The 25526-nt window shown below is 43.2% G+C and overlaps 3 protein-coding genes across 3 annotated transcripts in view; all 3 read right to left on the bottom strand.

The window, feature by feature from the left end:
- Nucleotides 1-1367: 1367 nt before the first annotated feature.
- On the bottom strand, nucleotides 1368-8421 carry srm (spermidine synthase). The gene is made up of 8 exons (XM_084679014.1): nucleotides 8129-8421; nucleotides 7323-7443; nucleotides 7106-7198; nucleotides 6856-7009; nucleotides 6616-6699; nucleotides 3251-3396; nucleotides 2853-2975; nucleotides 1368-2747 (listed from the first exon to the last, which is right to left on the bottom strand). The coding sequence occupies exons 1-8, from the start codon at nucleotides 8257-8259 to the stop codon at nucleotides 2730-2732; spliced, it is 870 nt and encodes a 289-aa protein (XP_084535140.1). The 5' UTR covers nucleotides 8260-8421; the 3' UTR covers nucleotides 1368-2729.
- A 298-nt stretch (nucleotides 8422-8719) lies between these two features.
- Nucleotides 8720-17029, bottom strand: exosc10 (exosome component 10). The gene is made up of 25 exons (XM_084681162.1): nucleotides 16841-17029; nucleotides 16396-16532; nucleotides 16185-16308; nucleotides 15848-15952; nucleotides 15352-15517; nucleotides 14958-15066; nucleotides 14032-14107; nucleotides 13594-13704; nucleotides 13044-13187; nucleotides 12663-12853; nucleotides 12394-12550; nucleotides 11967-12115; nucleotides 11670-11720; nucleotides 11456-11567; nucleotides 11296-11343; nucleotides 11106-11181; nucleotides 10708-10817; nucleotides 10475-10567; nucleotides 10326-10394; nucleotides 10039-10132; nucleotides 9814-9887; nucleotides 9458-9638; nucleotides 9302-9366; nucleotides 9133-9209; nucleotides 8720-8888 (listed from the first exon to the last, which is right to left on the bottom strand). The coding sequence occupies exons 1-25, from the start codon at nucleotides 16964-16966 to the stop codon at nucleotides 8858-8860; spliced, it is 2676 nt and encodes an 891-aa protein (XP_084537288.1). The 5' UTR covers nucleotides 16967-17029; the 3' UTR covers nucleotides 8720-8857.
- Nucleotides 17030-18349: 1320 nt separating this feature from the next.
- Nucleotides 18350-25526, bottom strand: part of cntn3a.2 (contactin 3a, tandem duplicate 2) — a 28802-nt gene continuing 21625 nt past the window's right edge. The window contains exons 18-22 of the mRNA XM_084680638.1: nucleotides 24300-24409; nucleotides 23412-23598; nucleotides 23026-23138; nucleotides 22420-22585; nucleotides 18350-21364 (exon numbers count right to left, since the gene is read on the bottom strand). Coding sequence (XP_084536764.1) covers nucleotides 21267-21364; nucleotides 22420-22585; nucleotides 23026-23138; nucleotides 23412-23598; nucleotides 24300-24409 — 674 coding nt within the window. The 3' untranslated portion in view covers nucleotides 18350-21266. The remainder of the gene's footprint in view (nucleotides 21365-22419; nucleotides 22586-23025; nucleotides 23139-23411; nucleotides 23599-24299; nucleotides 24410-25526) is intronic.

Below are 25526 nucleotides of genomic sequence, written 5' to 3'. Positions count from 1 at the left end.
CAAACTCTGAATTGGTGTGTGGAACCTGTCAAGGGAGAATCCCGTATTTACGGCCCACGTCCTTCAAGGATATTTCTTCAAGGATTTCACTCAAACTCATAAATTGTAAGTTATCCAAGTTTTTTTTACAGATTGAATTAGTTTGTGAGGTTGGAAGCGAGTCGTGATACCCCCGTTTTGCTATAGAGGACCTCTGGGGAAACACACACATCGGCTTGCATTCGCTCCACTGCGCATCCTTGATATGCATGCCAACAGGTCCTAAATGGATTCCCTTTGCGTTCAATCTGTCTGGAATTTGGACCGTTCCTTTTGGGGCGCACAAGGCCCAGAGCCACCCAAAGATTAATTTGTGTTAAAATGAGAGTCCCCGAGGTAGATTCATGATGCGGTGTCTTTGAAGAATTTACATCAACTGACCTCTGCATCAAGTGTAAGCAGTGAGCACCGCAAAAGACTTCAAACGGCACCCTGGGAAGTTCCTCCCTAGATCTGGTTGAAACGTGGTGCCCTCTTAACGTCTTTTATCCTTGCTCTGCCTCCAGCACCACTTTGCCCGCCTTTTCTAGAATCTAGATGTGAACACACACCCACAAATACCTTCATAGTCACAACAATTATTTTCTCATTGGCTCAATTTGGACAAAGTAAAAGGCTTAATGTGCTAATCCCTTGGCCAGGCAGGTTTTATAGGCAGGCAGTATAGGCTAAGGCAAGCTTGTTTTCGGGAAAAGTACAAGAAAATATAGATTTAAAATGAGTCAATATAGTGAAACTTATTAGCTACAGTGCCTTAAGAGTGATAAAAGTACAAATTATTTTTTACGATTCGAATATGGAGGAATATTATGTATATTACGAATGTTTGAAGGAAAATAAACAAATGTATTACGTTCAAAATTCTACATTAAATTTGTTCTAGAATTACCCATGTCTGTTAGATGATTTTTAGGTTTCAGTGCACTTTGCATATACACCCATTCAAGAGCCAATTCTTGGACTGTTCCATCGTAAACACTACTAAGGAAACTTGTTTCACTGTTTTGATTCAACTGTAAATGTTTGTAAACAGAGAATGCCCTCTTGTGACTCAGAACTGTAACAGCACAGAACCTCCACTGTGGTTTGTCAGTGTGCCAAACCACAGTGTGACTTTCAATTACATTTCATTTCCCGATGTTGGCAGTAAGATTATCACGTTCTGTCAAGTTGCGCTGTTATCATTCCAATCAGGCAGATTCGTTTGAATAAGTGTTGTGTAAGTGAAGTCATATTGGTAGCTAGTCACATCACAACGCAAACCACAAGTGTGGATTAAGCATATTACATCATCCCTTTGGAGAGTGACAAATGAGTCTTGTAACCAGTTCAGTTAACAGATTTATTATACCTCATAATTCTTATAAAAACATGATCTCATTGCCCATGTTGAACAGCATTTCTCTTGACAAGATTAAATGTGCATGAAGAAGTCATACATACCCAAAGGAAATCCATACAGGCAGTAGTTTACAACAGCTATATTTTTAACAAATGTCCTGAAAATAAAGGCATTGTTTAAAAAAATAATAAAACCAGGGAAAGGGGAGGGGGTCTCTATGCTACCTCAACAACCGGAGTACCGTTTTCAAATACAAGGTTGGCCTTTCAGAAACTAATAAAAAGCGCCAACCTACCCATTTATTTCCCATCCCTACTACTACAAGTATTTATGCATAATTAATTCATTAGCAATTACTTGGTGACAGTTCCTTCGTCATTACACCCATACTACAAGCGTGTCTAAAAAGTAACAGCAACCTTTTACAGGATCAATACCAAACTATTACCGGATTGTGAAATAAATGTGTCGTGTCCAACCAGTTTAAATGTGCAGTATATCTAATATTTCATACATCTACATGACGCAATCCTTCCAAGTCTGTAATCTGACATAGGAAGCAAATCAAAGAAGGAGAAGAAGGAGGAGGCGCTCTTTGGGTTTATGTTATTGTACTTAATACTTAATCATTTAAATTTTAAAACATTTGAGTCTGCCAGCCAGCCAGGCTAGAATACACCTCCACGCATGTTTCAGAAAAGGACAAAATAACCTATTCTGAGGCACTATCGGGTTTGTTTTCAAATGTTTCGTTCTGATGTACAGGTGTGAGACGGATGATGAGATCTCACCCCTCGAGCCAGGATGAAGAGTAGAGAAAACTAATCAGAAAGCAAAGAGACTTACATGTTAGGTTGAGGTAATCTTGTACCATTATGAGCAGGTCCTACTCTTAATAATAAACATATTATCATTACTAATAATAATGATGTGTTAGTAAAACTATATCCCAATGTAATAAGATGTGATTGGCCCTCCACTCCCACTACACCTTGCTGGTATCCACAAGATGCAAGATAAGTGGAGGAAACATGTAATAAAACACAACAGTTAATCCCTCCCATCCCCCCCCCCAAAAAACAAATAAATACACAAAGTGAATAAGACTGGAGGGAAGCACTGGAAGGAATAATACTCTGTCTAAGGAGGCCCAGTGTTCCACTCCCAGGGCCCACCACCCCCTAGTCTTCACACAGTCGTCCCCTCCTCCTCCTCCTCCTCCCTCACCACGGAGCCAGAAGGTGTCGTCAGTGTTCAGGAGAGGAGGCCACTGTGGAGCGAGGTGTTGGTCGCTTCTGTTGCCAAAGGGAGGGCTGGGTCAAGAAGCAGCAGTTCGTCCGCAGTCGCCTCACGCGTCACTCAGTACCTGAGACAAGAAACAGGAGGATGGTCAGACCGCACACACAGCAACATACAAAGACAATCTAAATTATATTACTATTGTACATATGTATATATATATTTGTATTACCTTTCTTGCGAACTCTGGGAGGATGAAGGATGCTTTGTGGATCTCTGGGTTGTAGTATCTAAGGCTCATGCTCTCTACCTCGTCCTGCGGCAGTGTTCTGGCAGGTTCTCGGAAATTAGTTTCCTTTAATAAAAGGTAAAAAAAAACAGAAATAAATAACTTGCAAGATAATTCTTCGATACGACTGACATCAAGTGCTTGAATAATTGTCACATCACGATCATTTTAAACACACTTTTTAGAACGTACACTCATAAAACGTGTATGTTTTTGTAAAAAATTTAACATTATATAATTATGAACATTTCTACATGTATGGTAACTGGCTAAAAGCTGTGGAGAAAATGTAAAACTGTCTTGTACAACACAAAGAATGAGTTGTCATCTATCTAACGCACAGCGTTTTTACTGCACAGCATGAAGCCAATCTGCCCGCTGGGGTAGGTGGGAATGGTGCAGTAGGCGTAGTCCACCATGGGGAATAGGGTCCTGCAGAAGGTCCTCATCTCTTTTAGCAGCTCCAAATGGAGCCATTGACACTCTCCTGTTTGAAACGAGAGAGGAGAGAAAGAGAAGAGGAATGCACGTCAGCTGCTGGTGGAACTGCTGGAGGAGAGGAGGGAGTGGTGGAGGAGGAGGAGGAGAGTGGGGGAGGAGGATGAAGAGAGGTGGAGGTGGAGGAGGAGGAGAGTGGTGGAGGGGGAGGAGGAGAGTGGGGGAGGAGGATGAAGAGAGGTGGAGGTGGAGGAGGAGGAGAGTGGTGGAGGGGGAGGAGGAGAGTGGTGGAGGGGGAGGAGGAGAGTGGTGGAGGAGGAGGAGGAGGAAAGAGGTAGGGGAGGAGGAGGAGAGTGGTGGAGGAGGAGGAGGAGAGTGGTGGAGGAGGAGAGTGGTGGAGGAGGAGGAGGAGAGTGGTGGAGGGGGAGGAGAGTGGTGGAGGAGGAGGAAGAGAGGTGGAGGGGGAGGAGAGTGGTGGAGGAGGAGGAAGAGAGGTGGAGGAGAGTGGTGGAGGAGGAGGAGGAGAGAGGTGGAGGAGGAGGAAGAGAGGTGGAGGAGGAGGAGAGTGGTGGAGGAGGAGACTGGTGGAAGAGGAGGAGACTGGTGGAAGAGGAGGAGACTGGTGGAAGAGGAGGAGACTGGTGGAGGAGGAGAGTGGTGGAGGAGGAGGAGGAGAGAGGTGGAGGAGGAGGAAGAGAGGTGGAGGAGGAGGAGAGTGGTGGAGGAGGAGACTGGTGGAAGAGGAGGAGACTGGTGGAAGAGGAGGAGACTGGTGGAGGAGGAGAGTGGTGGAGGAGGAGGAGGAGACTGGTGGAGGAGGAGGAGGAGAGTGGTGGAGGAGGAGGAGGAGAGTGGTGGAGGAGGAGGAGAGTGGTGGAGGAGGAGGAGGAAAGTGGTGGAGGAGGAGGAGGAGAGTGGTGGAGGAGGAGGAGGAGAGTGGTGAAGGAGGAGAGTGGTGGAGGAGGAGAGTGGTGGAGGAGGAGGAGAGTGGTGGAGGAGGAGGAGAGTGGTAGAGGAGGAGGAGAGTGGTGGAGGAGGAGGAGGAGAGTGGTGGAGGAGGAGGAGGAGAGTGGTGGAGGAGGAGGAGAGTGGTGGAGGAGGAGGAGGAGAGTGGTGGAGGAGGAGGAGGAGAGTGGTGGAGGAGGAGAGTGGTGGAGGAGGAGAGTGGTGGAGGAGGAGGAGAGTGGTAGAGGAGGAGGAGAGTGGTGGAGGAGGAGGAGGAGAGTGGTGGAGGAGGAGGAGGAGAGTGGTGGAGGAGGAGAGTGGTGGAGGAGGAGAGTGGTGGAGGAGGAGGAGAGTGGTGGAGGAGGAGGAGAGTGGTGGAGGAGGAGGAGAGTGGTGGAGGAGGAGGAGAGTGGTAGAGGAGGAGGAGAGTGGTAGAGGAGGAGGAGAGTGGAGGAGGAGGAGAGTGGTGGAGGAGGAGAGTGGTGGAGGAGAGGAGGGAGTGGTGGAGGAGGAGAATGGTGGAGGAGGAGGAGAGTGGTAGAGGAGGAGGAGAGTGGTAGAGGAGGAGGAGAGTGGTAGAGGAGGAGGAGTGGTGGAGGAGGAGGAGTGGTGGAGGAGGAGAATGGTGGAGGACGAGAGTGGTGGAGGAGGAGGAGAGAGGTGGAGGAGGAGGAGAGTGGTGGAGGAAGAGGAGAGTGGTGGAGGAGGAGGAGAGAGGTGGAGGAGGAGGAGAGTGGTGGAGGAAGAGGAGAGTGGTGGAGGAGGAGGAGAGTGGAGGAAGAGGAGAATGGTGGAGGAGGAGGAGAGTGGTAGAGGAGGAGTGGTGGAGGAGGAGGAGGAGGAGGAGTGGAGGGAGTGGTGGAGGAGGAGGAGGAGGGAGTGGTGGAGGAGGAGGAGGAGAGTGGTGGAGGACGAGGAGAGTGACGAGGAAGGGGTGGGCCCCTTCCTTCTCCATTAAAACATTCCACACGTCTGTGCTCACATAGCTCAAAATTAATATGCCGACGTGTCATTGCCATGATTCATCTCAACCCAGTTAGCCGTCATCTTAAACAGTGGCTGTCCATCATGAGTAAACTAGCTAGCTCCCAGCTGACATTAATTATAACTCATGGGCAGAGTGGGGGCTTCTGGATCTGGAGCCCCTATTGTTTTCTCAAAAGCCCAGAATCTTTTAGATTGACAGTTTAAGAAGTTTTAAAAGCTTAAAAGGTATCTGAAATAACATTGAGTATTCAGTAGGAAAATATATCTGTCAAAATCTTTCAATCTTGATATTTTCTTATTGTTGAAGAGCACCTTTCCTTGATTCTAAAGCATGAAACGTTTAAAAGATTGAGCTTTGACACCATTTAATGTCAATAGAGAAAGTTCTCATGCATCTTTCCTCAGTGTGTACACAAGTACAGTCATGCTCTAATGTCATAGCACTAAACAATGCAACATAGAGCCGAACAACGTATTGTGTCGAGAAGACACCAGTGCAGTGGTTCTTAACCCTGTCCTCAGGGAACCCTTGTCCTGCATGTTTTAGATGTTTGCCTGCTCCAACACACCTGATTCACATCAATGGGTCGTTATCTAGCTCTGTGGAAGCCTGGTAACAAACATGCATTTGAATCAGGTGTGTTGGAGCCAAGAAACATCTAGTTAGTGCATTACTTTCAAAATACTAGCATGGAATGTCTCTCTAGTGCAGACAAGTCAAACTATGCACACTCGGGTACAGACGTGGGTTCCTTGTCATTCAAGATGGCTTCAAATGAAACAAGACTTTGTTTGGTTCATCAAGGTCGGAATTGAGATTTGCAGCAAGTAAGATTGAATTTCTCAAATAATATGGAATACAATTTGTGGATTAAATATGCTTTTTCTGTACTCGCAAAGTTGTGTATATTTAAATAGTTAATGTTAAATGCCTGTAGGTAATTGTAAACTGTAACTGGTGCTTTAGTCAGAGCTACCTTGCATGCTTGCTAACCATCGTAAAGCTGGCTACGTTTGACCCTTGATGAGGATCACTCCCCTACTGCACAGTAAACAAACCAGACAAGTAACAAATTTACAAATGGATGATGTTATTCTGACTGCACGGATGATGTTATTCTGACTGCACAGAATAACAATGAGTCCAACGTATTGTTTATATTACATTGAGCTCACAAAGCAGTATTTTGCGCTCAAATTAATGCAAAAAAATACATTTGTTCCAAGCCCACTAGCACTAGTTCACATTGAAATTCTGACATTGATTTATGCCCCACAACTGTATGGATTAGCTTTGTCTAAACACAATATGTTTATGTAATGCAATCTGCATCACCTTGGCAGCAAAGAATTCCGCCGTCCCGCAAGGCTGTCTTCATCAGTTGATAGTACGACTCTTTGAACAAACTTTCTGCAGGCCCTGTGACAAACAAGTCTCTGTGAGCCCATCATTTCAGAGTGGTAAAGGAGAACAGTATTTTCCAACAAGAAAATATTGATAATTCCTCTAGACGAGGACACCAATCATATATTTCTTGTCAGAGACTGCTTTAATCAATGAGCAAAAAGGCTTTACCAACAGGATCAGAGGAGTCAGTTATAATGACATCAAAAGCATCCTGGTTCTGCTTCATGAATTCAAAGCCGTCTCCGACGTTCAGCGTGAGCTTAGGACTGAAGAAACCCTTCGCCATGCTTGGGAGGTACTTCTTAGAAACGTTGATGACATCCTATAGGACACAGATGACAACCGACATGTTGGAGCATGAGAACCGAGTCTTCTTGAACTGTAATCACGTTTTTGACTTTTTTATATTGGCACCTACCTCATCAATCTCACACTGAATCACTGACTCCACCTGGGTGTGTTTCACCACTTCTCTCAGAACTCCACCATCACCTCCACCGATAATCAGCACCTACATGTAGACAATCCATTTATAACATTAGGATTACACCGCACATTATCTGTAAGAGTCTCATTCCCAAGGGATTTTGACTAGATTCCATGAGAATCAATGATTATAAGATTACTGAAGATACCTTCTTTGGACATGGGTGGCTACACAGAGGTAGGTTGGCAATCATTTCCTGGTAGGCAAACTCGTCTCTCTCTGTACATTGAATGATTCCATCAAGTACCAGGACATTGCCATAAGTCTTACTGCAAATACACAATATTAAATCAATTTACAGATTTTATTGGTAGACTAGCTTATCATAGCTTTCAAGATTAAATAAACAAGTAGTTTGCTATTACAGGCGGCTTTAAGGAATCGATTAATTATGATATTACAATTATGAATTGTAGAAATGATTTACTGGAAGATAAAATACAAAATTACAGATTACATATACATAGAGCAAACTAGAGGTGGGGTTTACATGTAAACTGTGTATTTGGAGGGGGGGGTTATGATTTGCATTTAACTCTGTACAACTCAAGACAACTATCATCTCGGCAGACATCTTCCCTCAGTATCCATTTACTTCTCAGCGTGAGAAATAGTTGAAATGCGTGACAAATACAAGGTGTGTGAGATCGTGAGAAATGGCTGGAGACCGTGAGCTTGAGAGCTCTGTAGTGACAGTCAACCGAGTTTACTATATAACTGAGCTAATGAGTTAGCTAGTAAGAAGCCACGAAGCAGCTGTTACTAGAGCTAGCTAGGAGCCTTCAAAAGTGAAGCTGAATTAAACAAAGCTAATAAGCTAGTTAGCAAGCAAGCCACCTACCAAGTGACGAAACACCTTTCTAGGAACTAAATTAGCGAGCTAATGAAACAGATTAAGTTATGTCCGGCCAGACACATTGCTCATTTAAAGAGCTGGCTAGCTCGTTTACTGACCTCTTGAAAACCATGACATCTTGAAATTGAGATTTTTTGTGGTAGAGGACCTCTTCCACTTCGAGACTCATCGCTTGCCCCGGCCATAGCGTGCACGTTTCAGTGAACCATCCATCTTTAATGCTGTCCATTACCGAGGAGTGACTAATGTATGTAACAGTATTATATCAGTAAAAACAGATAATTTCAGAAGTTGCATTGGCTAGCTAGCTGACTGGCAGCAACACAGCTGGCTAGCTGATGCGAGGGCTTGATGGTGACTACAGACACGTTGAGCGTCTTCTTTCTTACAACCTAACTCGACTGCTCATTATAGCGAATGAAATAACGCTGACGTCAAAAGACGATCCACATCGACCAATGTAATTGCAGGGGAGGTGGGTCCAAATTACGTTTGTTAGACTCCAGACCTGTCCTGGTGCCCACGTGAAAGTTGCAGTTTTCTGGTTGTGTGCAAGAAATCTGTGCTAACGACTTGCATTGACAACTTCAGTGTTTGATTTTTTTTGGGTGGCACGGTCGGTGTGTACGTTTCACTTACAATTTTGTTTTTGTATAATATATTTTTATAATAATTACAAAAAAACCACATTTTCTAAAAAGAATTTTAATAAGCAGGTTACGTAAATTCTTCCCGTTACAGAAAAAACGGTATGCACCAGATCCACAAAAGCAAAACAATACATTTTCAACTTTCATTCGATGGTCGAAATAAACAAATCAGTACTCCTATCTTTTGGGCCAGTTTTGACGAGATCCTCTGCAATAAAGAAAACACAATTGTGAATCTGTGAAAACTACCATATCTAGCAGAAAACCACATTACAGACAAAAGCATAGCTTGTCAGAAATTTGATAATTTTCTGTCTCAGACTTGTTGCTCAAACATAAAATATTTTTCAACCAAAATATGAAGTAAACAAACGGGCACATAAAATGTCAAATTCCAACAGTAGAAATGTATTTCACAGGTCCCTACTAAAGATCAAACATGAACATTTTACCTGTCAGATTTTCCAGCCATGTAGGACATACTTCTGTTTCCTGCAGATGTGTTGGATTTTTTCCCTTTGGCGTTATTCTACGTAAACAAAACAAACTATTTTAGTGCATCTGTGGAGACAAACCTTGATGGCTCTCTAGATGTAGACATGTATACGCCTAAGACTATACCTTTTTCTTGGGATTGTGGCCTTGTCTGTTCGGATCAAATTGTGAAGCATCCTTTGATTTATCTCCTAGTAGAACACATTGAGTTAGATACGCAAACAACAGAGCTTTCACAGAAACATTCAAATGTATTTGCATGTCATGTAAAGTGCAACATACCAGCAAAAACTTTGAAGTCAGACTGACTGTAGTCAAAAGGCTGAAAATCAGGCGTTGGAGAGGAGTCTTCAACTTTTGCCTTCTCTGCAGATTTAATTTGTTTTTTACTGGGTTTCGGCGTCCCTTCCCCCCCTTCGCTGACAATCCTCTCTCTCTTCTTTCCTCCAGGTTTTGAACATTCCTAATATGGATAAAGACAATACATTCAAGGATGATATTAAGGTGTTGTGCCTCTGCAATCAAACATCGGGGAATTACAGACAATCAACCCTAAGTCTAGGACAGTGTTGGTGTAAAAGTCAGATTTACTAGACCGAGCAAACAGGACGTTTTGGAAGGAAACAGAAGGGACATACTGCAGCTTGCTGCCGCACAGTAGGAACATCCTGTAGAGACTCTTGGTAGCTTTGTTTGGCTTTTTTCCTTTCCTCTGTGGAACAAGACGTGTAATTGTAGGATGAATGGCATAAAAATAAAACATAAAAGAAGCAGACAAGTCACATTTAAATTAGATTAATCTCTCTTGTTAAATACCGTTTATTTTTTATTTTATTAATTTTTCCTCAACAAATTCACCATACCTGACACCTTCTTTGCCTCCTCCTTAACTTTCCGCCTGTCCTCCACCTCTTTCTGCTGCTGTTCAATACTCTGTAGCTTCCATCTGTTACTGATCTGTGAGGCGGTGGAACAGAAATCAATTCAAGAACAATCAAACCAAAAGAGATTCAGAAACTAAAAACGTGCAGATTTGGTCTGCCAGCTTTTCAGAAGCTTCCCCCCCCCCACACACACACACACACACACCGTAGTCAAGGTTAACCCAAGTCAACATTATATTTACTGCTACAATTTTTATTTTACACACCTCGTATATTTTTGTCGATGGATCAAACTTGGCGTTTTTGTTGATGTGGATGTCCTTTGAAGGTAGGTACTAAAATCAAAAGCATGGGAAAAATGTGTACCAACTCCTACAATAAAAAATACTCAATGAGCAGTAAGCTGGCATCTTACCATTCGGAAGGGGTTTTGGAAAGATTCAACAATTCTGGAGGCTTTTTGTTCGGCTACGGTTAGTTGCCCAGGCTCTTTCACTGTGTCAGCATCCTTCAAAGACACAACAACAAACACTTAGCTAGACTCAAAAGGCACATGTTCAGCAATGTACAGGTTTTATAAAAAATAAAAAATAAACTCCTTTGAGCAAAAAGGGCACAAACCAATGACAGGGGAGTGTTGGCATTTACCTCAAAAACTGTGATTTTAGCTGAGGCAACGAGACCACTTATATTTGGCGAATCCATCTTCACCGCTGGTTCCTCTTCAGAGAAGAGTGTTCCCTTTTTAGTTGGCAATTCTGGGAAGACATGCCAAAGAAGTGAAAGTCTTATTACTCACAGAGAGTCGAGTACTGAAAGGGAATGCTTGTGATATAGGATACAGGATACTGATACAGGATTGTGCAAAAGATTTGGGTACAATAAATAAAAAAAAGTTGTGCTAAAATGCTTTAAGAAATAATGAAAGAAATTGCACATTTATATTGTCACACAAATACAGAAGACAAAAGAAGAAATATATGACAATATTCATGTGTACATTTCGGACGCCTAAGACTTCTTCACAGTACTGTTCATCCGCTTACCATTTGGGCAGAAGATGGGGAAATCACTCTCTGAGACTCTTGAGTTATCATGAGGACCAAACATGGTAACCTCTGCCTGAAACACACAATCACCTAATTCTACAACCATTTCTTCTGATGAAGGACCACTGATAAATGTTTAGAACAAGAGATTGTGTTGCAATAATGAACACCATCAAGTTCTAAAAACCTTTTTTTTGGGCGTGAGTCCTTTCTTTTTCTCTGCGATGATTTCCGCCTGAGAACAAATAATATTTCAGGTCAAAACTGATTCAGATCGGTACACTTCACACATTCCTGAAACCTTTCAAAATGGGGATAGGAGTTTCAGGACCAGTGGGGGACTTCACCTTGAGCAGGGGCATTTCCCTGGCCTGCTGCATTAGCAGGTGAAGCTCATTGACCTGCTGCCTGACCATCGGGGGGACAGGGTTACAGCAAGCGATGATGCCTTGAGGTTCTCTGGGTGAAAGGAAACATTAATAAGAAGGGTTACGACCTCAGGTTTCGGTTTCACCGTATCAAATATTAGGTTAAAGGAGGGTTGGAATCAGTCTGACTTACTTTGGGAGTTCCTCAGATATCTTGGTCATCATATGATTGGGCAGCACATAACTAAAATAATAAAATAAATGGGAGAAGTATGCTTAAACTCCGTTTGAAGGAAAAGCATAAACTTTTTTTCATTTATAAATTCCCATTTGCACTACTGCTTCTGAGCAGGAGGGCTCAGTGACATTAACATGCAGCACCACCGAGCTACTTCAATTTCAGAGCGAGAATATGAGAATTTAAACCCCCTGAAAGAGAACATGACCCATGTGAGGTAAGATGCACCTGGGTCAGAGCAGGTTAGCTTACCCAGTACTCTCGTCCTCTTGTCTGGACAGCTTGTCCCTCCAGCCGTACAGCAGTCTAAAGGCAGTGAGCTGCTGCGTGTTGAATGTCTTCTTCTGTTTCTTCAGCAGGTCCATGTAGGAGTCGTCTGTGAAGATGGGCTTCATGTATCGCTGCACCAAAAACAAACAAAAAAACAGTTATGAAGAAAAGGAGAGTCACTTTTTAGGTAGAACAGCAAAGAAAAAATAGAAAAACAATGGAGAAAAACAGATTTAAAAAAAAAAGACCAAAAGACAAAAGAAACAACTTTTGAAAAAAAACAACAACAAAAAACTCATACTTACTGAAAAAATGTACAAACAGGGAAAAAAAACTAAGAAGAAACGAATAAAAAAAATATAAAAATTGAATATGTGAGCGGCTTTCCTGTCGGGGTGTGGTCCAGTACCTTGAGACAGATGTCTCTGCTTTTGTTCCAGACAGTCCTCAGCAGGGCTGGCTGTCCGTTGCCCAGCTCGCACAGGTCGACCCTCATCCGGTCAAACACATACAGCAGGTAGTGGGTGTCTGCCCGTGCGTACTGGAACATCTCCTCAGGCAAGGGTCTGGACAGAAACATCATCAATAATATGAGTAATGTGTTGTCGTTTTATCTACTATTTGTTCATAGTATTTTTCACGTCAGTCACATGACGTGTCACATGACGCCTGTGTCACCGTATCCTCCAGTCAACCAGCTGGTAGCGTTTGTCAGAGTCCACGTTGCAGAAGTGCTTCAGCAGGTGGTCCAGGGAGTTCCGGCCGAGGTTGAGGGCACGTGAAGCCTGGTGAGTGTCAAACATGTTGACCACGTACAGCCCAAAGTCCTTCTGCAGCCACTCTATGTCTGAGTCAGCACCGTGGAACACCTGATCAAAGCAGAACGTGCCGTCAACATTCAGAGCCCAAACACATCAATGATAGACTAGTCTAGGAATTCTACACTGAAAGAATTCCCACTCTAGGAATTCTACCAGAGAAGATTCCTAGTCTATGAATTCTAGGGGGGGGGGGGGGGTTGTTATTTTAGGGGCCATTAAACTTAAGTGATGTGATAACCTTGACGATTGTTGGGTCTGTGAAGGCCTCGTTCAAGATGTACAGATCACTGCGCAGCTCCAATGTGTCTATGATGAAGTCTTCTTCTCTGGTGGAGATCTGCATCAGGCAGGTGATGCCCAGGAAGCTTCGATAGGAGTGGTGCTGGGGAGACAGAAAGCAAACATCATGAGGATGAATCACACTAACTGAAACTAGCAGCATAGCACTAGAACATACGCTCATGGATGAAAAAGAGGAAAGAGAGTGTCTTGAATGTGTCAACTCTTCGATTGTGCAGACTCATTGGCCTTCTCTAGCACAGCACTTCAAATTCTATTCTTGCACAGAATATATCAATTGAAGCACTTTCAATGACAAGTGTCTTTATGTCTATATTCATAAACTTTCAAGGCCTTGATTTCAAGGACAGGTGGAAATCCTTATCTATTATCTTTTTACCGCACATTCATATGCTAGCTGCTAAGCCGTTCGTGCATATTTATCTAAATACAGACTTGATTGCAGATGAACATACAACATGTTAAAACCATAGTGATCCAGCACATACCTCCAGATCAACAGCAAACTCAGATTCCTGACAGAGTTTCTCATTCAATGTCGCCAGATCTTCCAGGGAGTATATGAACGAGCACTTCGTCTCCGCTAGAGGTTTGTACATCTGGAAACGACCAAAACAAAAACAAATCATCTTCAAGTCTAGTCAGGGCTTGAAATTAACGTGGTTTTTTTTGCTCTCAACTTAAAAAATGTAGGAGTACCCACAGTAAAGTGCGTTTTGTAAAGAATTTGTAAAACAGGTCGCACCGTAACGAATATCTGCGCTGGCACAAATCCTCCCAAATATATTTTGAGGACGCAATTTCAAGCCCTGCTAGTCCATAGTGACCATCAGGGGAAACGAGGAGTCAGGAATGTTTGAAACCAACGTTGACCGGTGTTTCAGACAACGGCGACTGAGGGAAGGGTTAGGTCTGATGGGGTTTACCTGAGGTTCCGGTTTGGACAGCAGTGCTTCTGGCTGAGTGAGATGCTCCAGCTCATACTGATATGGGTGAGCAAACCTACAGGGACCACAACATGTACACACATTTTAGATGGAGATTTGAGATGATGAGTCATCCAGCTCTTAAGTAGAGCAGCGGATCTCAAACTGTGAAACCCAACCCCCGAAGGAGAAAGGGGTTGGAGAGAGGTATATTGCTTCAGAAAGAAGTGTTGCTATTAAAAATAAAATCCTGTACGCTTTTATCCAAAGTAACGTACAGGATCAAGAATAAAATCCCCCATTTTACTCTTGAAGTCACCTCTAGGTCTGCAGAAAAACCTTCTACCACTGAGCTACACACATCTTATGGGCTTCTCTGCTCTTTTCCTGAGAACAGCTCCCATATACTGTCTACTCGCCGTGAAAAATATTATTGTTGCTTGCTTTTTCCACAGGTACACTCTTGCACTTTTGAGGCTTTTGCTGTTTAATTGTAACTTGTTTAACTACATGCTCTTATTGTTCTTCCCTTTGGGACTTATTTGGTTTCACAATGTATGTGTAACAGACGTAGTCTTGCAAGTTCCGTCAGAGATACAGGCAACCGTCCGCTCCCACCGGGAGTCGAACTCACCACCTCTGACTTCCCAAGCGCCACCACTACCAACTACGCCAACAAAAAGCTAGCACTTTGCTGACGGGGTGGCCTGTTACATACTTGAGGAGTGAGTTTCACCACACACCGGCTACATATGCTTCATGTTTGGCTACCCGCAATGTTTGGGGCTATCTGTTGTAGTTGTTATGACCTATGCACTTTTGTAAATCTCTCTCTTGGAAGTTGCTTTAAATAAAGGCGTCGGCTAAATGCATAAATGTAATGTAAATGTAAATATGATGGCACTGTTCCCCAGAGCAGATCTTACATGTCCTCTACGTTCTCCTGAGTGCGCTGCTGGTGGATGAGGTCGGCCAGGGCAGCCGGCACGTCTAGATCCTCTGGTCTCTGTGCACGCATGCGCTGGTTGGTGAAATCTACCATAGAGAGAAAAGAGAGCATTCGGTCATCGAGTCTCATCAGCACATTTAGGGAGTCAGGTGGCTGAGCGGTTAGGGAATCAGGCTAGTAATCAGAAGGTTGCCGGTTTGATTCCCGGCCATGCGAAATGTATCCTTGGGCAAGGCACTTCATCCTACTTGCCTCGGGGGGAATGTCCCTGTACTTACTGTAAGTCGTTCTGTATAAGAGCATCTGCTAAATGACTAAATGTAAATGTAATCCACGGTCTCTACTCGCCCGGCTTGCGCAAACTGACTTACACGTAGGGAGAGGTTTGATTGCGTTGGGCTTTATGAAGATCTTGGGCACATGCGGGGTATTGCTGTTGTCAACTTTGTCCCGGAATTTCAGCTGAGGCCTGGCAATGTTTTTTGCCTGGAGGAGTCGGAATGTCTCTGACCCACCGCTACCCCTGGGGTTTCCTCCCTGTCAGGGAGAGGAGGGGGGACATCACTCACTAGACCCAGTCCAGCCAAGGTCAGAGACACACACACACAACCCGGTCCGGAGATACAGACATACTCATAACCTAAGTCATGAGAGATCGTAACACAAGCCATGTTTCAGTACTTGGCATTCATAAGGGCCTATTTGAGGTCTATGTATTCACCTGAATGTATTCACCTGAATGCACTGAGAAAAATATTTTGATGACGTGAAATTAAAAGCATGTGTAGCATCACATCTAAAAGGAATCCTGAAGCCTGGCAGACGAATGTTGTTGTTCAGACCGACAAACAGACAAGTCCTCCTCACCTTTCTGTTCCAGCTGGACACCACAATCTTAGGGGGCTGATAGCCAGCGGGCATGACAGGCTGCTGAGTCCTGTTGACTCCTGCAGCTTCATCCAACAGAATACCCTGAACACAACAAAAACAACAACAAACCATACTTGTTTCCCCTTTCAAATAGTTCAATGAGGTTGTAGGTGGTGGTGATGTTGTCTGGGGTTGTTTTACATTGTTTTTACATCTTTTTTTTGTGTGTGCCATGGATTGTTTTGTTTATATGCTGGTCTTGCTGCAGAATTAGTTGCCATTAGGGGACACGAATAAATAAATGAATGCGATATATTAAGAATGTCATACACACCACTTTCTCCAAGATGACGTCGTTGGAATCCACGACCAAGTCAAATCTGTCCTCCAACCCGGTCAGTTTGTTGCGGTCTCTCATGTGCGCTCTGCAGCCGTGATGCTGCATAATCTGACTCATGCTACCACCGAGACGGAGAGACGGCATTATAAAACAGTCCTCACGTGACACAGACCGTAAACCTAATAATTTTGCCGTTTTCACTCACCAGTGCAACAACCCATCTCCCTGAGTCGCACAGAACTCCTGGAACCCCGGAAAGCTACGGTACAAGTCGAATTCATCCCCGACTTGAGGGAGACTAGCAGCTGCTTTGGTAGCCGCTACAACTGTGCCCAGTCCGTACTGTGAATGTAAAGAATAACCGGTTATGATTCCACAACTGTAGCTTGGTAGGAAAGACAGTCTACACTACAGTGCAACTAAGTACAGACAAATGTTGCTACAACCAAATGCTACAACGTTAGCTGCACGTTTGGATATTACCACATGCAATCTATAGTGTAGTTATTCTGTCACAGTATGTGGCTGGCGATAGAAGCAAAAATCAGAGTTGACAGTACAGAGTTGATGCAATGATCCACGTTGTATTCGCAGCTAAACTTTGTAGCTAGCTTAGATGCTTTTACACTGCAAGTTACATGCGCAATTACCTTCATGAATGCATCGACATCCTTAAAGCCGGGATAAAACTCGCCCTCTTCTGCGGATGGATCATCGCTAGATGTCATATCGACGTCTTGTTTTCTACCCTTTAACTCAGAGCCTGAAGAATCCATTCCAGATTTGTGTACATGTGAGCAGCCGAGTCAATCGACCTCTTCCTGTCTCCCTTCTTCTGTGGCACCGAGGGTTTCCGGGGTTTGAGAGATATACACTGAATAAGCAACAGCTCCACCAACTGGACTGGACTAAAATCAACTCAACCTTTTTGGGGGGAATTGTTTCAATATCTTACCAGGAGAGAGCAGTGTTCACCAGCAGAATCTTAACATTTTACGAACATTTACAACGTTTCATTACATATTCTGTTCAAGGAGGCAGTATAATGAGAGTTACTAGTTTGAGTCTTCATCAGTATAATGGCAAGTGTCCTAACAAGGCCTATGTAGCGTACTGTGGGGAAACATGCAATAAAGTATTGGCGCCCCTTGGCCAGTTCACACATCCACTCCTACAGATTTGTCATAATTTCCAGTGTTTTGGATGTTAAAACACCTCTGCCCTCAGATACACCGATCAATATTAGGTCTAGTGCTTTTAGGTCTGGTCTGGTATCGACACACAGACCAATCCTTATGTGGATGTGTGGTGTTGGAAGAAGAGCCTTTCTTTCTCGACAGTTTCTTCCTCTTCTTATTGATCTTTTCACAGGGTCCTCTCTCCTTATTATCTTAAAAGCGTCTCCGCAACATTGGCTTAATCAATACTTCAACATAGGGCACCCAGCGATCCTTTCAAAGCAGAAGAAGCTGAATTTGTAAGAGTGGACCTTGGCTATAATAATCCAAGGCAGTCAACCATCAGGTTAAGGTAGTGCAAACTAAGCCAATACGTCCTTCACCATTTATAGCTTCAAAGTTACATTGAGTTTCTCATTTATGCCGTTTTTCAGAACTTACAAGATTTAACAGCAAATGCATGTGAAGAATGAAATAAATGAATATCAATATTTAACAGCAAATGTATATGAATGTGTGCTGGTAGTTTAAGGAATTACTGAATGCACACAATTTCATGACACTATTGAATATAAATGTAAATTACCTTCAGCTTCTGACTACACATTAAACTAAAATAAGCCACACCTCGATAACCCACAGTTAAACTATGTTGTAATTGCAGTAAACTACAAATGCACTTGCCCATTAGGATTCAATCATTAATTTAACCTATCTCATCTGATTTCTGTTATTACTGTAACATTTCCTGTCATGTTTTAGTAAAAATGCATGTATAGTTAGTTTCAGCTCAGTGTGTTCAAAGTCATCAGTACTAGTGTACGAAACCCATTAAAAGTTTACAATGGCATCAATACCCTTTTTATGGTGAGTCATCAGGTCAAAGCAGACAGGCACTCTGCTGTAAGATATGTGTTAATGGAGCTGCAGAGAAGAGCATCAAAGAAGAAGACAAAATCCAAACATCAAAGAGAAAAAAAATATCCTCAGTGAATAATTTTATTACCTTTCAGATTTAGAAAACACAAATACACCAAACAATATTGTACATGCACAGCTTCAGTATACAAGATCCACCAATGTCTTTTCAACGTGAAAACTCTCTTGATACAATCTCATGGAGATCAGTTTTAATACTGAAGTCAAACATTAAGTGTTCTGACAGTTGAAACCTTGTTTTGTAAAAGGATCACATTTACAGCATGTCTATTATCTTAGTTGGCCTTTGAGTCGTTTGTTTAATAATGCACTTAGCCAAGTTCTCAACAAAATTGGTTGACTTATGATATATGTTTGAAGATACTGTATATCAAATATGCTGCTTTGAAAGCCATACTGGCAGCTAATGAGTAATTCTGAGAGTGTATCCTTTGATTTCAATGGTTGACTGAAGATTCCATTAACAATACATATTGTGATCCAATCAAACCTGCTTCTGTCATGGTTTTGACTCGCATTGAAAACACTGGATCCGTGTCCTAGTAAATTATAAATCACAGGTAACAGTGACCAATTTTAAACCATCTTTTGAATAAAACATGACTTTTGTTCTCCAATTTATCGAAAGCAACACTTGGCCTTTGTACAGAAGTGTCAAAACCAACCAATACATGACCTATAATTAAACATTAAAGAATCCAAAACTGAACATCTCCACAGTACTGATACTAATACGTTACAAAACAATGATGGAGATGGATTTTCTGCATTAAAAAAAAACAACACAAAATCCATTGTCTGCGTATCTTTAGAAGCAGATAATTTTAAAACTTAGTTCTAGAGATTTCTCTTTGTAAACATTTGTTGGTTTTCAATGACATTCTATGTTAAGAGGATGTATTGGTACAGATGAAATTACACAAAAAGCCACGTTAACAAGCATATCAACAAAAAGCGCATTTCTACCAATACTGCTGTCATCACTTGGGCTGTAACGCAAACTTTATCCCAACAAAGCTCTCTGCAACTGCTGGGTTTTTAGAACTCATGTATTCAACTGAAGCGTTTTCCCCCACATTGATAAATAGTCCCGGGGCCATACAAATCAAGTGTACCTACTGAATTTGAAAGAAAATAAATGTTGTTTTGAACCATGCCTGAGTTGGAGCAGGACCCCGCCCTTGCGAGGTGACCTGAAGTTATTATTCTATTTCAAAATAAATACAATAACACCCCGACGCTTCTGGCATCCGAAGCCTTGAACCATGACGGGTACAAGAAATGTTTTTCTGCTTTTTTTTCTTCAAAATAGATGAATGGTTCTCAAAGAGACATTCAACTGACACACTAGGGTACAGTAATACGCCGCCATTAGGAAGTAACACACACACACACACACACACACACACACAAACTACAAATCTCCCTTTTACCATCCTTTTGGAAACATCCTAAATTAGCTCTGCCTAGACCCTGATAGATCTGTCTTCGGTCGCTGTCATTAGAAGCACAACTCCCGTACCTCACCCCTAGACTCCCCCAGGCAGCACTCTCATTTATTAAGATGTTGTAATGACTGCTAAATCATGGCATATTTCAGATTTCCCATTTGTCTATTCGGGGGCATGAACAAGACCCCTGTGTCGTGTACTGGTATATCTTCTCTCTATCGTGAGATCATCGAAGGAGAACTTGAAAACCTGAGCATTGAGGCTTTGTTGGAACACACAAGTGAGGCACGGGATGAAGGAAAAAAAGATAGAAAAGGATGATTGAATCTGGGACCAATTTACACTGTGGGTTGGGGGACCTGGGTACTTGGCTGAAGAAGAAAGAAAATAAGAAAAACATTTTTTTTTTTTTTTACCCAACTGGCAGGCTGAATGCCATTGTGAGACTGGCATGACTGGAAGCTTTTCACCTCTCGTCCTCCCTGCTCTGGTTGATGTTCACTGAGCGCTCTGGCACAGAAGGCCTGTGTGACACAGATGGGCGTCTCACACACACTGGTGGGATGGAGACAACACTATCAGCCGGTTCGCTTGCGTCCTTACAGCAGAATACAACAGTAGGTGGTGAAATGCTCTATACAGCCTGAATCAAATCCATCCATCTGGTGTCAGACCAGTTTTTTCTGATTTGCGTGGCTCGCTAAGGTGGTTCGTAGCCTTGGGGGTACATTAAGCTCTGTAGCGCAACAGCAGAATGACAAAAAGGAAGATGGCTGACAATCTGGTCAAGACCAGCCTCATGCCAGGCTCTTACACAGGGCGCCACTGGAATCGTTTGACAGTTCGTAATGATTCAACAATTATGACCTGCATGGGCGGCAGTTTCAAGACGCAGCATTTCTCTAACTGTACATCCAGTGGAGTCATTTTCCTCACAACAACCTCATATACATCCCCAAAGGCACAGGCACATTGACATTGGGTGGACAACCATAGCTGACTGAGTTAAGGAAATAAACAAATAAAATAAACAAACACAAATTATTTGTATACCATAACAAATGGGCATCGTGTGAAATAATGTAAGATCTCTCATTGCATTATGACTGCAGAACTGAAGACTCCGATGACAGTATGGTTGAGCAAGCTTAGCATTTACGTACTGACAAGGGGGCTCAAACTAGTTTGGCACATGAATGGAAGTAAGGCATTTGTGACTTTCTGGTACAGTCATATACTAAAGTGTTTAGACGCAGCCTTGAGATTTAGTTTCGTCATAAACCTTCACAACACTTGTCTTACTTGTGCTGTATCGTTCCGTGTGCCCCAACCTAAGTTCTTAGTCCACTAAGACATATGAAATAAATGCTTTTCTTGTGTTGCCTCCAGAATGGGAGGGATTGTACCACTAACAGCAGAGAGAAAATAAACATGGATGTTTTGGCCCGGGTTTGGATTAGATGGCCAGCGCATCTAAGCTGAGGAACAGAAACTCGGTAGTCATTCCGTCATGACGTGGACCTGCATGTTGACAATGCGATGGCAAGGAGCAGAGAGAGAGGGGCTCTGTTCAGACTCCAGCCTCGTGATCCTCGAGCGCTCATACCTGGATGAGACAAACACAATCAAATCAGCTTTCATAACAACAGAGGCAAAACCTGTGAGTTGCTGAAGCAATGTTTGACTCAGTCTGACCTGTGGTATTTTCTTTCAGGAGAGCTTTTCGTTCTCATTTTACAAGAAAAACATAAGAAGAAAGATTTTTTTTGTGGGTTTCGCTGACAAAAGCTGTGGAATGTGACCGAATCACATTCATTTTTCTACTACACTTAGCCAAAAAGTGCAGTTCTATCATACTGTTCTGACCACTTTCAAACTTGCATCCTGTGCGTCACCCAGCATGTGGCCGATAGAAACTCTCTCCAGGAGACTGTTCTCTCCCTTCCTTTCAATACCTTTGACAACATTGAAAATGGCTGAAATGCATCAGAAGTTTGATTTGAGAGGCCCGGTCTACAATTACATCCTGTCTCTCCCTTTCAGTGGCTCACCGCAGAATGTCAACATGGCAAATTAGCATTTAGAAGAGGCAAAAAGAGTTGGAAGAGCTACTAAAGTTTCATAGAACTGAAATGATATCCCGCCAATGCGAAATGGAGTTGGAAGTTAACCTATCTGACAAAGGCAGATTTCCCTGCATAATGCAGAACGATATGAGCCGACCGAGCCAGAGGTCATCTGAGGGTCTGGACGGTTTAGAGTTCCTACTGGACGAGGCGCCTCGCCTCCTTCAAGTTCCTCTTAGATGACTTCATTTACAGGACGAGGCTAATATTGATATATATATATATATTGATCCTGCCTACGGTTATTGTCTCAGTGGATCAAAACCCACATTAAAGTTAATTAGGCATATATATATATATACACACATACAAATAAATATATATGCTTATTATATATAATAAGGGGATATATATACATACATACACACTGTATATATATATATATATATATATATATATATATATATATATATATATGTGTGTGTATATATACACAAACATACACACACATAATGCTTATATATATAAGCATTCATTATAACCTATATTCCTCTTCTTCGTGTAAAAGTAATTCAACATAGAGCACACAGCTTACTCAGCTTGTGTATCTGGATCGCATCGGTGGCAGGGCCCAGCCCTCCCTCGCTGAGCGCCCTGATGTGGACGATGTAGTCGTCATCCGCTGGGAGGGTCAGCTCCGCTGTCGAGTTGGTGGTGGTGAGGGAGCTCACCTCCCGGTGTTTCAGACGCCTGTAGGAAACCTGGGTGGGACAGGGAGACACGCTGTCATCTCCACGGCAACGAGGGATGGGAGATGTTCTTTTGAACAGGGAGAAGGTGCCGTGTTTGATGTTTGAGCTAACGTCACACATTCTGTTCCATGTCTGGCTGCTCTGAGCACATGCATCTAATTTTGTCCTTTTAGCAAACGCTCTTATCCAGAGCGACTTACAGTGAGTACAGGGACAATCATTTGCAGTTACATCATTTGACAAGAGGTAAGGTGCCTGGACAACTCTAAGATTAGTCAAGCTGCTTGAGAATGTTGTGGAAGTAAAACATGTGTTAACAAAGAAGGCCCAGGGCTCTCTGTTGGATCAGCAACCACCCAGCCAAGATGAATAGAACCTACAACACATTAGCGAACTAACTAATTAGCCATTAGCCTTGGTGAATGGGAAAGATCCTAGCATGAACTCACTTTGTAGCCAGTAGCTTCCGACTCCGTTTCCATAGTCACCACAGCATCCCAGTGTAGAATGAGCAGAGAGCCAATCAGAGTCCATTCCACGTTCAGCGGCGGTTGCCCTGGTGCTGTTGAACAGAATTTATTACAGTTTCCTGGCGGCGTTGCCAAAAAAACTGCATGTCGCCGAAAACCTAATAGTGTAACAATTGATGGCCTCTCTGGGATTAGACGGGGAGGAGCTCACAGGAGCTCTGCTGTCGCTGCCAGGCAGAAGCACTCGCCAGGCACAGTCCGACCATCACATCTAATTGGAGCCCTGCACTGAAACTGTGGGCTCCACCGCCTCCCTAATTCACAAAATGGAAGGCGGTGTGACTGGCCGCCCTCAGGATACTTACGTGGTTTCTTTGTGGTGGCGTTGATGGCAGGGAGGAAGGGGCCGGTGCCAGCGGTGTTGAACGCGCTGACGGTGAGAAAATACTGACTGTTTCCTGTCAGGCCACTCACGGTCGCTGAGGTCTGGTTGCTAGGCACCCTCACTTTGCCCATGGTCTCTGGTTTGGTGTCGTCTTCCCAGTACACTACCTGGGAGGCAGGAGGACATGTAAGGCACAGTCCTGAACATAAGTCTGTGGGCTACGGTGGGGTGTTACATGCAGCGAAATGATAGTGTTATCCATCTTTTTCTCTTTCTTTCTCCCCATTTCGCTTACCACCCCAGTCAGTGCGTTCCCTTGATTGCATCTGTTCTGTCCCTCTTTCTCATATATATACACGTATGATGTTTATATACAGTACTGCCCGTATCAGTTCAAAAATCTGTTTATACATTTTTTTTTCAGAACAAAACATTACCAACACTTTAAAAGCTGTAATTCCCTCTAGGTGAAACTGTCTGGCTATGGTTTAAAGGTTTTTAATGCACTTCAGATTTCGTCTGCAGCTCTTCAACACTATCTCCTTTCACCTTCTTCCTGGGCCGTGATAACACCGCAGTTTTATGTGGCGCGACACAAGAGACAGGAACTGCAAAACTCGGGTGGATGGGTAAATTGCTTTTGTATTCTAAAACACAACATTAAAAAAGGACCAAATAGCTTTCTTTTTTATTTTGTGCAGTAGCACAGTGAGGGCCAGTATAATTTCAGTTACAAGTCGTCCAATTCAAATCAGCCATTTCCATTGAATTCCGAGGTACACCATGGATGACAGCAATCATTGTAATTTGGTGTTTGTTTTAACCAAGACGCCCTCGGTACGCGTTTACAAAACAAAGAGACACGCACCTCGTAGCCCAGAACTCTTTCCGGGGTGAAGGAGAGACTCTGCCAGGTCACTTCTATTTCGGAGGCAGAGACACTCTGGGCCCCTACTCTCCCGGGCGTGACACTGGGCTCTGAAAGGAGACAGGGGGGCAGAGGTCGGCTCTGGCTGCTGCAGGCGAAGACAACTTAGAATAACACATTTCCAGCCTGGCATTCTAACATTTTCTCGTTCTCATCACCCTTAGTGTGGCACTGGCTGTGATGGATTAGAAGTGAATCAACTAGTGCTGTCAAACGATTAAAATATTTAATCGCGATTAATCGCATTAATGTCATAGTTAACTCGCGATTAATCACAATTAATCGCACATTTTTATCTATTCTAAATGTCCCTGATTTCTTTTTGTCCCAATCTTTTTTCAAATTTTAATGCTCTTATCAACATAGAAAAGTGGTTCGGATTGCTTTGTGCAAATATTTTTTTTATTGAAAACAACATTGCAATCGCCTGGCTTTGACGAGGGGGCAGAGAATTTGCATCAGCTGTGTGCTTGGCCATCAAGTGGTATTTCAGACTGGACGTGCTGCGATGATAGCTCAGTTTACAACGACAAAACACACAGATCACTGGTCTTGTCAATAGAACCATTTGGCAACTTTTTAAAAGCAAACTTTCCATTCAGAATCTTATTGGCATCCATTTCGGCATCTCGCGCTCGTCATCCACTCAAAACGTAACGTTAGCCTACTACCAGAGAATGTCTAACATCCGTAAACGGGCTCTGCTACTACTCTTTAGCCAGCTCGCAAGCCAAACGAGTGTTTGGCGTGCCTGTTGTTTTGTTTCCGGTCTAGCTAGATCCGGTGTGGTGTTGTAGTTTTTCTAACGTCGGTAGTTGTTGCAACAGCATGTGAAAAAAACTACAAAGTTTGCTAGGCCAAAAAGAGCGTTAATCGCGCGATAAAATAATTGACGCCGTTAATTTGGGTTTGCGTTAACGCCGTTAGTAACGCGTTAAACTGACAGCACTAGAATCAACTTAACATGCATTTGTTCTAGTTCAGCTGAAACAGGGCCATACAGAACTATTGCAAGCACACATACGAGAAGTTGATTTGTGAATCTGAAAGGGAGAGGGGTACCAAACAGGGAGTTATTGTGTGTGCAAAGCTCAGAGGGTGTTATCTGAATCTGTGAGGCAGAATGCTGTTCCTGAGGACTTAGGTGTTATAGTCCTCCCATCCTCC

Source organism: Hypomesus nipponensis, chromosome 18, assembly GCF_054491055.1.
Source record: "Hypomesus nipponensis isolate SF chromosome 18, ASM5449105v1, whole genome shotgun sequence".
Classification (NCBI taxonomy): domain Eukaryota; kingdom Metazoa; phylum Chordata; class Actinopteri; order Osmeriformes; family Osmeridae; genus Hypomesus; species Hypomesus nipponensis.
This window is presented reverse-complemented; position numbering and strand designations above follow the sequence as displayed.

Excerpts from the sequence above, each read along its gene's own strand:
- srm (XM_084679014.1), bottom strand. The coding sequence starts at position 8,259 with ATGGACAGCATTAAAGATGGATGGTTCACTGAAACGTGCACGCTATGG. Across the intron at positions 7,444-8,128 it reads GATGTCATGGTTTTCAAGAG|TAAGACTTATGGCAATGTCC; the intron begins GTCAGTAAACGA and ends GTGTATTTGCAG. Across the intron at positions 7,010-7,105 it reads TTCAGTGTGAGATTGATGAG|GATGTCATCAACGTTTCTAA; the intron begins GTAGGTGCCAAT and ends TGTGTCCTATAG.
- exosc10 (XM_084681162.1), bottom strand. The coding sequence starts at position 16,966 with ATGGATTCTTCAGGCTCTGAGTTAAAGGGTAGAAAACAAGACGTCGAT. Across the intron at positions 12,854-13,043 it reads CAGACCCAACAATCGTCAAG|GTGTTCCACGGTGCTGACTC; the intron begins GTTATCACATCA and ends TGCTTTGATCAG. Across the intron at positions 10,395-10,474 it reads TCCAAAACCCCTTCCGAATG|TACCTACCTTCAAAGGACAT; the intron begins GTAAGATGCCAG and ends TTTTGATTTTAG.